At 48.0% G+C, this 13,734-nt stretch overlaps 1 protein-coding gene across 1 annotated transcript; it reads right to left on the bottom strand.

The window, feature by feature from the left end:
- Positions 1–886: 886 nt before the first annotated feature.
- Positions 887–3,664, bottom strand: LOC120916814. The gene has a single exon (XM_040327756.1). The coding sequence runs from the start codon at positions 3,593–3,595 to the stop codon at positions 887–889; it is 2,709 nt and encodes a 902-aa protein (XP_040183690.1). The 5' UTR covers positions 3,596–3,664.
- Between the last annotated feature and the right edge of the window lie 10,070 nt (positions 3,665–13,734).

The following is a 13,734-nucleotide window of genomic DNA, read 5'->3' as shown; positions in this document are numbered from 1 at the left end:
TCCCCAGCAACACGATTTAGCCAGCTCAAGGGATTGTGATCGGTGATCACAGTGAAATGCCGTCCAAAAAGATACGTTTGTAACTTCTGGAGAGACCACACGATCGCAAGACACTCCTTTTCGATCGTGGCATAAGCTACTTCCCTGGGAAGCAGCTTCCGGCTCAGGTAGAGGATGGGATGCTCCTCACCGGCATCATCCACTTGGCTCAGGACTGCACCCAATCCATAGGCAGAGGCATCCGTCTTCAATAGAAAACGGCGGGTGAAGTCGGGAGCCTGTAGCACAGGGGCGCTGGCCAGCGCCTCCTTCAAGGCCTGAAATGCCTGCTCACATTCTGGTGTCCAAGACACCACCTTGGGCAGTTTCTTTTTGGTTAGGTCAGTCAGAGGTTTGGCCAGGCTGCTATAGTTACCTACAAACTTCCTATAGTAGCCAGCGGTCCCCAAGAAAGACATAACCTGTTTGTTGGTTTGGGGGATAGGCCAGGCCAGGATGGCCTCAACCTTTCCTGTCTCGGGTTTCAGGGTGCCTCCTCCTACCTGGTGTCCCAGGTAATGCACATCATTCATGCCGATCTGACACTTACTGGGTTTGACAGTCAGGTTGGCAGCGGTCAATCGGTCCAGGACCTGTGACAGGTGCATCAGGTGTTCTTCCCAGGTAGGGCTGAACACAGCGATGTCATCCAGGTAGGCTACGGCAAAGGTTTCCAGCCCCTCCAGTAAATCATTCATGACTCTCTGGAAGGTAGCTGGGGCATTCTTCATCCCAAACGGCATGACGGTAAATTCGAACAAGCCGAATGGGGTGATGAAAGCCGACTTTTCCCGAGCCTCAGGGGCCAGAGGAATTTGCCAGTACCCCCTGCTCAGATCCATGATTGTTATATAGTGGGCGGCCGCCAGCCTAACAACTCATCAATCCGGGGCATGGGGTAGGCATCTGCAGTGGTGATGGCATTCAGCTTCCGGTAGTCCACACAGAACCTGGTAGTCCGATCCTTTTTGGGGACCAGGACTACTGGGTATGCCCAGGCACTGTGGGACTTCTGAATCACCCCCAGCTGCAGCATTTCCTCCACCTCCCTTTTCATGTCAGCCAGCACCTCCAAGGAGACGCGATAGGCCGACTGTTTAATGGGCGGATGTGTCCCGGTGTCCACCTGGTGGATAGCGAGGTGCGTCCTCCCAGGTTTCCCTGTAAACCTGCTACCATGTACTGCCAGCACTCTTTTCAGCCCAGGTACCTGGGTGGGGGTCATTTTGGAGTTAATCAGGAGTTCTGAATCTACCTCCCTGCTGTCAGTTAGCAGCTGTCCCCTAAATTGACTGGGTACAACTAGCTGCCTGCTTCTTGTGTCAGTCTCATTCCCCTCTGCAGGCAAACCTTCTCTGTACAGTTTCCCTTTCTCCCAGTAGACCTTTTGTTTGCAATTCTCTGCAGGGGGGCGATCAGCTGAACTCCTGAGCTGTGCTAGTGTTTGGTCTGTCTGCAGTGCTGTTTCAAAGGCAGAACCACAAGTCCCAGCCAGCAGTCCTGTGGCAAACAAGGACGGCTGCTGAGGCTCAACAGAGGTGGAGTCCGCTGGGTCAGAACAGGGAGAGGGCCCAGAGACCTCCTCCTGCTGTTCTGCGATCAGGGCCTGCACCTCGGCCGCCTTGGCAGCACTGCGAGTGACCACTAAAACGGGCAATGCATTATCATCAACATCAGCATCAACATCAACATCAGCATCATCACATTTAACATTTATCATTGCAGCATCATTGGAACCTGTATCAGTTACCTTCCCAAGCAAGGGGGTCTCCTCTCCTGTTTCTGAATAAGGAGGACCTTGCACTTCAACTTCACCCTCCCCCTCCCTCTGTCCATCCACAGGTTTCCCAGATATTACCCCAACATCTGTACACAGTACCTTGGTAGGTCCAGAGAGTTCCGTGGGAGCATCCTGGGTGCTCTTAGCAGGGACATAGTAAGAAACAAGGGTACCTAAATCAGCACCCAACAACACAGCAGTAGGGATCTCCTCTGAGACGCCCACCTCTCTCATCCCACTCCCGGCACCCCAATCGATGAAAACATCGGCACGGGGCACACAGGAAAGGGTTCCCCCCACTCCAGTGAGGGTAAGAAACTTCTCTGGGATGATGTCTGTTTCTTCTATCACCTCTGGTCTGACCAACGTAACTTCTGCTCCAGTGTCACGCAACCCTATTACAGTCCGGTGGCCTACGGTGACAGGCTGCAAGTTGGCATTGGTTCCTGGAGGTTTCCCACTGACGAACAGTACAGCAGAAGGGTTGCTGGCCGGATGGCCAGGTGATGTCAGCTTCTTCTGCTCAGGGCACTGTGCCTTGAGATGTCCGGCTTTCCCGCAGGTGTAGCATGTGCGATTATTAGTCAGGAATGCCTTGGCACCAAGAACTGCAGGTTCCATCTGCTGAGGGACTTGGTTGGCAGGTGGAGGAGGGGTTGCCATGTGCGATTTCCCTCCTTTCCAGCCGTTCGGAGGAGCCTTGCGATGGTCAGATACCCGAGAGTGGATATAGGTATCTGCCAGTTCTGCTGCTACTTTAGCCGAGGTTGGCTTTCGCTCCAGCACAAACTGTCTGACGTCTGTAGGACAGATGTGCAAAAGTTGATCTTCAATCATAAGATCTTCCAGGGACTCAAAAGAATCAGCTTTCAAGCCTTTAGTCCACTGCCGGAATGTGGTGCGTAAGTGACTTTCCACATCCAGGTATGAGTCCCCAGGCCCTTTTTGCAAGGACCTAAAACGCTTCCGGTACACTTCCGGGGTTAGCTGAAACTTTTGGATGATCGCAGCCTTTAGGGCCTCATAATCATTGCCCTGCTCTTCAGACAGTTCAACATAAGCATCCAGGGCCTTGCCTCGTAGCCCTGGCGTCAGGTACCGGGCCCATTGTGCTGGGGGCAGATGGTACTGACGGCAAGTTTTTTCAAACGACAGTAGATACACGTCAATGTCACTGTCCTTTTCCATAACAGGAAATTTGGCTGCCGGAGCTACTGGCAGAGCGGCATCCCTGTGCTCTAGGGATCCGGGGTTCTGAACCTGTCGCTGCTGCTGGAGCCTAGTCATCTCCAGTTCGTGTCGACGATCAGCTTCCCTCTGCGCAGCCTCCCTCTCAGCCTGGTGTTCCTCTCGCTCAGCCGCAGCCCTGCGCTCCTCTCTCTCAGCCTGACGCTCAAGAAACTGTAGGTACACCACAGGATCCGTTTCCCTGAGGTTTTGTAGCGTTTCCTGCATTTGAGGAGAGTCCATGCTGGTTGCAAGCAATGGGGTGTTGGCCTGCTCATGTGTTGGCTTGGGGGTAACAATCCGTGGTATTCCAGTGTCAGTCTCTGCTGGCCTATCCAGTGAGGCCGCCTCTGAACCACTGGGCTCTGGAGTAGCGGAACCCCTTTCTGGTCCGGTTCCCTCCAGGTTCTGGTTTGCCTGGATATCAAACTCCTGTAGGGCATGTATCAAGCCTTCACGATTTTTGCCATTAATGTCAATTCCTCTTCCTGCGCACTCAGCAGTTAGGTAATTTTTGTTCATCTTTTTATATGCTGATAACCCAGACATGTTGCAAGCAGAAAAGATAGAACAGAAAGCAGAGGTAGGAAAAAGGGGTAGGAAGGAGCTGTTGCTGTATGTCTCTCTTTAACATAAAAAAAAAATATATATGCATCAGCTTGTCTCTAAGGACTGTTTCCAAAAAGGTTACAATCCTTCAGTGCAGAGCTAATACCTAACAATGCACTGAATGCTCTTAATGCAAAGCTATCCCGCCACGCTGCCAGCCAATATGTGACGAACGCGAGTGTCAGATCTCCGCCCTCCGCGCCAACTTGCGACGAAGGACAGGCCGACCTCACACCACGCTGTCACTTACGTAACAATGCCACTCTCAGCTGCGCACAAAGATTTCCCAGCTTGCGGGACCACAATCTAAGTGCTAGTAGCCTGAGAGCGATTGTCACTGGGCTAATGACACAATTAACCCTTTAACTGCCACCACCAACATTGATAAGGAAGCGTTGGTACTCCCGTCAATTAGCAATACCAATTAGGATTTTAGAATAAGCGTCTGCTCAGAGGCCTTACTCTACACCAGTAGCGCTCTTCAAAAGGCAGAGGTTCGTTTATAGCTTGCATTAAGAGTTTTAGAGACAAGGTTAACACTTTTCAACATAAAAGGTTTATTACGAAAAGGGCAAACTTGGTGCAATAATGTGTTACAGAAAAATATGTTTTTAAGAGATAATGACATTATCAGCCACAAAGTAAGGAGGTAGAATTTAAGAAGAAGAATACTTGCAATTAATGTCCAAGGTTGATCAGAGTTCGATCGATGAACTGGGTAATCGGTTCTCAAACTTGGCAGATGCTCTTGCTTGGATGGTAAAAGGAGAACTGCCCTTCATTTGGCATCTCCTCTTTTCTGTCAGATCAAGAAGGGGCGTTGACACGACCAGTGACCAATTGTCGGGTCATCTGATTTAGGGGCTGGTTACTGGGAGGGGTCCACATTCACGCCCATAACCCAGGTACACTTTGTGATACATATTCATATCTCTGCAGCTCTAATGGTTACCGACTACTAATATCAGTTTTATTGTCCAGTGTGATATCTGCTTTAAGAAAAGTCCAAACATGACAAGTCTACCATGGTTATTCTACCTAGGGCGAATAAATGGGGCCAGGGGCCTTCCACATAATTGATCATATTCATGTCTGAGCTTGAAACGTTACAAATTATCTGAGGAAACTAAATATGTCTGTTGTTTGGCTGTGCTATGAGTTGGAAGTTATGAGTTATGAAACATGTGTAACGTTCATACTTATTCCTCAGTCTTCAGCGTTTATGAGTCTAAGGCATTTACGACCGGGGTCTGCAGATTCTCTGGGGTGAGAGGGCGACAGCTTTACGACAGGCCAGGAACCCTGCCAGGAGACATTAAGAAACCTAGATTGCTCTGTTCCTCGGAGGAGATAACAGATCTTTTGAAGTAGAATGCCTATCAATTCCTGAGAATAAGGGAGGGAGAGGAGTGAGTTTCTTTCCAATGCTTATACTGTTTTTAAACAACATGGCTGCTGTATGGTTCTTACACAACAGCTAGTCGCATGTCCAGCGCGCAATATCGTTACAGGTACTCTTTCAGAACCTTACAAAACCCTCCTTTGATCATACATACGGATGTATTTATTGATCACTCATAATACCATTTCTGATTTGTGGTAATCATTGCCATACTCATAGAAGGATTCTCACATTTTCTTGCCTTTAAGCTAGTCATTTTGCCAATAGCACAAAGCATTAATTTGATAGTTAAATACACTACAAAAACAACAATCAGTATCATTATAATAATCATCACAATATCTTTTAACCCGGAGAAGATCCCTTTTAAGCCAAAATCTCCTCCACCAAACGGGCTCCATGTTTTAGCAATATCCCTGGCATCCTGTTGTAATTTATTTACTTCCTTTCTATGTTGCGCGATTATATCATAATAATCAGTGTTATGGATCCATGTTGGGGGAACACTGAAAGTGTGGTCAGCCCCAGGAGTGTCCAGCGTTTCTCAGAATCCTGAGCAGTAAACAAAGTCATTTTGCTGTATTCGCTTTTCGAGGATTTACAACACCTGCTTCACCTCCTTGGTCTGGTACTGAAGCTTTATCTGTGTCTTGTCTTGCTTCACACAATCCACCTTGACCTTTTTTACTCGACTGGCATGGATCCAGGCTTGTAAATTCTCCACTAGGATGGCTGTCCGAGTCGCTGTGACTTCTATTGGTAGGAGGTCCAAAGGGATATGTTGGTTTCTGTGAACAAAAAGAAGAGATGTGCGAGCAACATTTCTTTCAACTTGGTCTAAAGTTTCAATTAACTTTCTGACACATTTTTTTCTTCTTATCTGATCGAGATCTCCTGCTTCTAAGATAAGGGGTGTTCTCGCTCAAGGGGTGGGAAAGGGTCTACCCATAAAAATGGTAACTACCCTGTGGCTTTACAGGGGTCATTCTGATCTTGGCAAGAACTACTGGTAACATTTTATCCCATTCATGGAAATATCCCCCTGTGGCTCTACTGTTTGCAATGGACATCCCCACCTAGGAATGATTTCCTGCATGAGTATGCACACTACTGTCTGTGTGTCTTCTCGTGTGGTTTTGAATGCTTCCACCCATCGTGAGAATACATCCACGATGACCAAAAGGTATTCTTGCTCTGTCCCTTTCTTTGACATGTGGGTGAAATCTATTTGTAGATGAGTGAAAGGTGTAGTAGAATATGGGAGGTGTTTCACCTTGTGTGGTATGTTTGGATTATTCCTGATACATGTGATTCACCGTGACACATATGCTTTAACAAGCTTGGGTAGGTTTGTGATAAAGATATTCAGTAAAATTTCACATGTGTTCTGCCAACCGCTATGACCTACCCCATGGTATTGGGCTATAAACAAAGGCGCACTAGCTGCGGGCATACATGTCTTCCCCTCTTCGAGGAAAAGTCAATTTATGGTCTTTTCAGCGTCATCCCCCGCCCAAACCTTCAAATCTCTATCTGTGGCATGGAGATCTAATAATGAATGATCTATGCTATTTAAGGTGTTTAGTACTGGCATTTGGGTATGTGCTGGCTGCTCTAGTAGCTGACTCTGCAAATGCACTCAAATAACAGCAGAATCTACAAAACCCTTGTGTACATCAGATAAAACAGTGGAAGTCATAAATGACCTGGGAGAAGTGTCCTCGTTGAGCAATGTGTATACAGCCATGTTGTGACACCACCTCACCCTGTTCTATTTAATCCTAAAAAGGAATTAAAATCCTAGCTTTTGGATTAACTCCATATCCGCCCACTTTGAGCAGACATGTGTTGGGTGTGAATATTTTAAGTAACATTGTCGTTGGTCTGCCCAGGGTAAATGATGTTGCCATCCCCTACCACCATCGCTCAGGAGGCATACCCTGAACTGGAACCACCTTTGGGGAAAAAACCAGGGCACAGCTCTCCACCATGGTTTTTTTTTTTTTTTTTGGTGAGGACACCTGTCATAGTCTTACAATTGTCCCCTGCATACAGACATAACGAGGAGGCCAGCACTTTTCAGATACCTTTACCTGGGCACCCGGATATATCTTATATTTCTGGAAGGAAGGTTCCGCCCTTGGTAACACCTTTTGGTAACAGGTAAAACAAGAAGCGGTATATTAAAAAAACAACTGTGTTGGACCCTGTGTCTATCCCATGTTCATTTACTAGGGCAGCCATAACTGCTTTTGACTGAAGACACGTTGCATGTGTCAGGCTGTAGGGCTGTGGAGGGGTCAGAATGGCTGGCAGACATAAAAGATCACATTGATTCCAAAGTTGCCCCCTGTGGACCACTTGTTCTTCTCGTTCTGGGGTCCTTAAAGTTTAATAATTTTTCCCAGCTATACTGGGCCAGAACTAGGTGGAATCTGTGAGTTGCACAGTCCCATCAAGTGTCCGGGACTGTAATGCAGCACCCTTGGCCATCTGCTCTGTTTCCATATATGAGTCTCAAATGCTAGAATGGCTACCTCAGTAAGAACCTGGAAAGCTGAAAACAGCCAATCAATCTAACTTATTGCTTGATTGATTTACCTGCCGAAGTAAAATAAACTTTTGGCCCTTTAAATGAAACCAAAAAACCCTTTGTCTCTCTACGTAAATATATATCCACCGACCCCGAGTAAAGGATCCAACGACTCTGAATACAGAGGGCCAAATCCACAAAGAAATTGTGGATCTTAGTTTTAGGCAGAAAAGTTACACTGGCGCAATTTTAGTATTTTAGGTAGCGATCCACAGAGCACTTATCTCTAAAATTGCGCCAGTGTAGCTGATCTCCTTGCATCTTAAGCGATCCCTAATTAAAATGGGCGATTCCCATTTAAATTAGGGCGCGCTCCCGCGCCGGACGGACTGCGCATGCGTGTGACGTCATTTTTCCCGACGTGCATCGCGCATACGTAGTTTACGTCGGGCTTTGTGGATAGCGACGGGTTCGTAAAGTTGCGACGGGAAAAAAAAAGTTACGCGACGGGAAAAAAAAATCAAATTAAAAAAAAAACGCGGCGATCGAAAAAAAGGTATGGTTTTGCATGGTCTACTAAAGTTAGTCCATATAAAACCAACCTTAGTTTTGCGCAAGCAAATTCGTAACTTACGCAAATCACACAATGCCTAAAGCTTTGTGGATGTCCGTAAGTACTAATTTGCATACGCAAGGAGGGATTTCGACTCGAAATGCCCCCAGCGGCGGATGCGGTACTGCATCCGAAGATTCAACAGCGTAACTAAATTACGGATGTCGGATCTTCTGCCTAACTTGGGAAAAATCCTTTTGAGGATCGCTCCCAAAGTTAGGCACAGAGATACGCAGGCTGTTCCGCCTGCGTATCTCTTTTGTGGATTTGGCCCAGAGTGTCCTTCTGGGTGCAAACTCAACCCGTCCTTTCAACTGACCTCCAAAGAGTACTGTATACTGTAGCAGGACAGATCTATGTGTAGGTGTGTCTCGCAGGTGGGCTCACAATGTGGTCTGGAGCATAATTGCGTAGACAACAAAGTTACATAACCCTGAGGATATCATCCACCAGGTTAGTCGCTGGCCATGAAGGATACATTTCCGAAAGATGGGCTGCGTCCACAAGGGGATGCCCTCTCCTAAAACGCATTCGCTAAACCAATCACTATGAAGTGAAATGGGTAGCATTAGATGGTGTGCTTGTGGCATGGCACATCAGGTAAAACTGGTGCTCTAGGTATAACTAAACTGTTAATTTCCCTCAAGTCCTGTATAAAGCGGTAAGTTCCATCGGCTTTCTTTACAGGGTTTATAGAGGTGTTGTAAGGTGATATCCAGTTATATCTTGGAGAAATGTATAAACTATAAAATAGTTTTTTTTTTTTTTTTAATGCCTCAGAACAGGGTGTTATCAGCGTCACTACAATTGCTCACTAATACACAGATTAGGCTTAATAAGCATTTCAAGTGTTATGTTCCTTTAAGATGCGATGTTTATAAGAAAAAACTCCAAATGCAAAAATCCATTTTTCAAAATAAAGCTTCCTGTTTATTTGATTTGGCATCTTGACAACTATTTTTATTGGATCCCAGTGTGGCTTTATAGAGTGTACATTGGATGTGGATGAGTCCTACATACAGTCAGGTCTCAGTTCACCTGTCTCTTTTCCTTGTCCCTTATCTCACTTGGGTGTCCTGTTTCTGTCAGGAACAGGGGGGGGGGGGGGGAATTACTGGGCTGTGGCTTGCACCTGAGGACTAGGGGAATTCCTCTCCCATCTGCTATGACCCTAGCGTTTCCAACCCATCTCTTTCCATAAAATGGAACGCTACATATATATACAATGTTTACCTAGCAATATAAACAATATAAATATGTGCACAAGTTCCTTTAATATTCTGGCATGCTAAACCAACACAGTCACACATAATTGTTTTTTTTTTTTTTTTTTTTAATCGCTCCCAGAGGAATCGCAAATGTTCATTTCTTTTTCTTCATAAGTGCAAAAGGAGGGGCAATTTCCTCACAGAGAACCCTGAGGGTGGGGGCTTCTGTGGAGGAGCTCCTCTTCACTTACACATAGTATTTAGAAAAATTGACAGGAGATGCTTTATTTTTGTATTAGCCAATGGACTCCAGACACCGACTAATTATTAGCCACTGATAACAGAATTAATGAGAATAATCGTTTCGTCATTGTGGCCACTCTTCTGTTAAAAGTGGGGTTCACGTCTTTTTGGTCTGGGGTGTCCATTGACCCTTCCTATCAGCATTTGTAAGTTTTCACGTTAACTTATAGAACACCTTGGCTCATAGAGGTGCAGGATTTTCCTGTACCTTCACATAATCATAAATCATAATCACTTCATTCACTTCAAATCAAAATCACCCTTGACTTCTAGACAACTCCATACAAAACAAACAAACAGTACACACTGGGTTGTGACTCCGCCCCCACAAACTGACAGGATTGGTTAGCTATAAATTCGAAGAGGAGACACCCGGCATCATTCTCCGTAAATATCATCATCATTGAACAACAGGGTGGGCAGCTGTGTGCTGCCATGAAGATGCGTCAGGAAAGGAAAATTACGGAAAGGTGAGTATACAATTTTCCGTTTTCCTGACGCATTCATGGCAGCACACACTGGGAAATAACTCGCTAGTCGGGCGGGTTCAATGCAAAAAGTTTTTTATTTTCTTATAGAGCCGAAGAATTGGCCCTGAAGATAGATCTGCCAAATTCGGAAGTTGCCAACAGAGCGGCGTCCACCCTATAGTGGGTGATGAAGGTATGCCTGAAGGACCAGGTTGCTGCTCTGCAGATGGTCTCTGAAGAGACTCCACAATAAGCTGCACAAGAGGTAGCCACTGCCCTGGTTGAATGCGCTTTGATGCCCTCTGGGATCTCCAGCTGTTGAGTGGAATATGCTTTCCCGATCGCTTTAACTAGCCAAGAGGCGATGGTCCGAGAGGAGGCAGCCTGACCTCGTCTGGCTCCGTGAGGTATAATCAGGAGGGCTTCTGTTGACCGAAGGTGGATAGTGGCCGACAGGTAGTTAGAAATTGCAGACTTAATGTCCAAGGCATGCGGTTCACCCTCTTCGTTAGAAAGACATGGCAAGACGATGTCCTGGCCGTAATGGAAGGCCGAAGTAACCTTGGGGAGGAAGCGATCCGAAGGCCTTAGTATCACCCTGTCGGGCAGGAAAACTAAGTATGGCTCTTTCGACATGAGAGCTTGCAACTCCGACACTCTCCTAGCCGAAGCAATGGCAATGAGGAAGGTCAATTTCAGGGTCAGGTCCCATAAGGAGATAGAGTTGAGTGGGAAGAAGGGAGGATTGGACAGCGCCTCCAGAACTACCGAAAGATCCCAGGCCGGAAAGGATGGTTTTCTGGGCGGCCTAATCTTAATACATGCCTTCATGAACTGAATTATCAACGGGTGTAGAGCCCATCTAGTGCCCGTCTTGGCAGACAGAGCGGAGATCTGTACTTTCAGGGTGCTTGAGCTCAGGCCTTTGTCAATGCCTGTCTGTAGGAATTCTAGGATTTGGTAAGGATCCGGAGAGGCGTGATTCCAACCTTTGAGTTGTGCCAAGTGGGCGAATCTTTCCCAAACTCTGGTGTAGACCGTGTTTGTGGTGATCTTCCTGGCCTGCATTAAGGTTGCTATAACTGCCTGGGAACATCCTTGTTCTCTAAGCCTAGCCCTCTCAACCTCCATGCTGTTAAGTGGAGTCTGTCCGGAGCCGGATGGAGGAGCTGACCCTGGTGAAGGAGGTCTGCTGAGACCGGTAGGTGGATTGGAGGTCGGGTATTGAGCTGCAGGAGAGTCGTGAACCACGGTCTCCTTGGCCAGAATGGTATTATTGCGATCACCGTGGCCGATGATCTTCGGAGCCGGGATAGGAACCTTGCTATCAAGGGAGTTGGGGGAAAGATGTACCCCAGGTTGAAGTTCCATGGATGAAGAAGGCAATCTGTCCCCTCTGCTGTCGGAAAGGGAACTCTGGAAAGAAACCTCACGCATTTGGCATTTGCTGGTGTTGCTGCCAGGTCGATCTCTGGAGCCCCCCATGCCTCCGTGAGAATGGAGAACTCCCGGAGGTTCAGAGACCACTCGTTGTTTGAACGAAGTTCCCTGCTCAGGAAGTCGGCTAGCGTGTTCTGTGCCGCTGGAACGTAAACTGCTCTCAGGTCTAATAGTTGAGCCTGTGCCCATTCCATTATGGGGTGAACCTCCTCTAATAGAGTGTGGCTTCGTGTACCGCCCTGTCTCTGGACATAGGCTACCGCCACCTTGTTGTCCATCCGGATTAAAACAGTCTTCCCCTGTAGCAGAGGCGCGAAGGCTAAGAGTGCCTGGAACGCAGCTCGGAGCTCCAAAATGTTCGAAACTGTGCCCCGGGCAGGGAAGTGCCACGGTCCCTGGGCAGTCTGGTCCCGGTAGTGAGCTCCTTAGCCCTTCTCGCTGGCATCCGAGGTCACGATCTCCGGACTCGGAGGAACTATAGGTCTGGATCTCCTGAGGTTGGGAGGATATGTCCACCATACAAGAGCTTGTTTCACTTGACTGGGGATTCTGATATGTTGGTGCATTGAAACTCCGTCCCACTGTCTTAGAAAGGAGTTCTGGAAGGTCCTCATGTTCCATTGGGACCACTGCATCATGGGAATAGTTGAAGACATTGAGCCCAGTACGCTGAGGCAGGTTCTGGCTGACGCGAGTTTGGAGTTCAGTAAATTCCGTACCTTCTGAACTAGAGGTTCCACCTTCTCCAGGGGCAGCTGTACCCTGTTCTGTTTGGTGTCCAATTCTGCCCCAAGGAATGTCATCACCTGTGAGGGTTGAAGGCTGCTCTTCCGCCAATTGACCAGCCAGCCGAAATTCTGAAGGGTAGAGATCAGGATTTCCTGCTGGAGGAGCAGAGTCTCCTGGCTTGCTGCTAAAAGCAGGATGTCGTCTAGGTAGTGATGTACCCGGAGCCCCCTCTCCCTGAGGAGGGCTATGAGAGGTAGGAGGACCTTTGTGAACGTCCTGGGTGCCGAAGAGATGCCGAACGGTAGGCAACGGAATTGGAAGTGATGTTGGCTGATGGAAAAGCGTAGAAACTTCTGAAAGGCAGGATGGATTGGCACATGGAGGTAGGCGTCGGAAAGATCCACTGACAGCATCCAATCCCCGAGATTTACTGCCAGAAGAATAGACTGGAGGCTCTCCATCTTGAAAGCTTCTATCTGAATTCTCCTGTTGAGTCGCTTGAGGTCCAGAACGGGCCGAAGGTCCCCTGATTTCTTTCGGACCAAAAATAGAGGGGAATAAAATCCCCTGCCTCTTTGGTGCGAAGGAACTTCTGCGACTGCTCCCTTCAGGACTAGCTCCGAAACATATCGGACGAGAAGCTTCCTCTTGTCCGGAGAAGATGGAATCTTGGTGGGTTGGAAGACGGTGTGAGGTAATGCCCCCATAAAGTTCCACTTGTGACCCTGATCGATCGTGGAAAGAGTCCATGGGTCGTTTATGTGCTCTGACCACACTTGTGCGAAAGCCCTGAGCCTTGCGCCCACCTGAGCTGGGTGGGCAGGCAAAGCTTCAAAAAGATTTTGGTTGTTCCCCTGCGGTAACGGCTTTGGCCTTCTGAGCCCTTGCAAAGGGAGGGCGAGAAGCTCTCCAATCTCTCCTAAACTCCCTGCCGGGGCGATAGGTTCTGGCATCTCTGTATCTGTCAGGCAGATTTCGCCTGAAGGTAGGGCCCCTCTGCGGTTTGGGCCTCCTGTCCGAGGGAATAAGCCCCGACTTTCCTCCCGTGACCTTGGAGATCGCTGAATCCAACTTAGCGCCGAACAAGTTTGTGCCGTCGTATGGTATCTTGCACCAATTGGATTTTGATGTTGTGTCAGCGACCCAGGGCTTCAGCCATAAGGCTCTGCGGGCCATCACTGAGGCTAGCATGGATCTAGCCGAGGAGCGAATGGCGTCTACTGAAGCCCCCGCCACAAAGTCGCCCGCCAGCCTGATCTCCTGTAAAGAGGATACCACCTCCGCCTGGTCAGTACCTTCTAGGAGGGCCTTCTCAGCATTGGCTGCCCATGCGGAAATGGCTCTGGCAACAGCCGCCGTGGTAATAGCTGGTCTGCAGGCT

This window comes from Rana temporaria, chromosome 11, assembly GCF_905171775.1.
Source record: "Rana temporaria chromosome 11, aRanTem1.1, whole genome shotgun sequence".
NCBI classification, from domain to species: Eukaryota; Metazoa; Chordata; class Amphibia; order Anura; family Ranidae; genus Rana; species Rana temporaria.
The sequence above is the reverse complement of the archived record's forward strand: the minus strand, read 5'-3'. Positions and strand labels throughout refer to the sequence as shown.

Bases quoted from the DNA above. Each gene is read 5' to 3' on its own strand.
- LOC120916814 (XM_040327756.1), bottom strand. From the start codon at position 3,595: ATGTCTGGGTTATCAGCATATAAAAAGATGAACAAAAATTACCTAACT.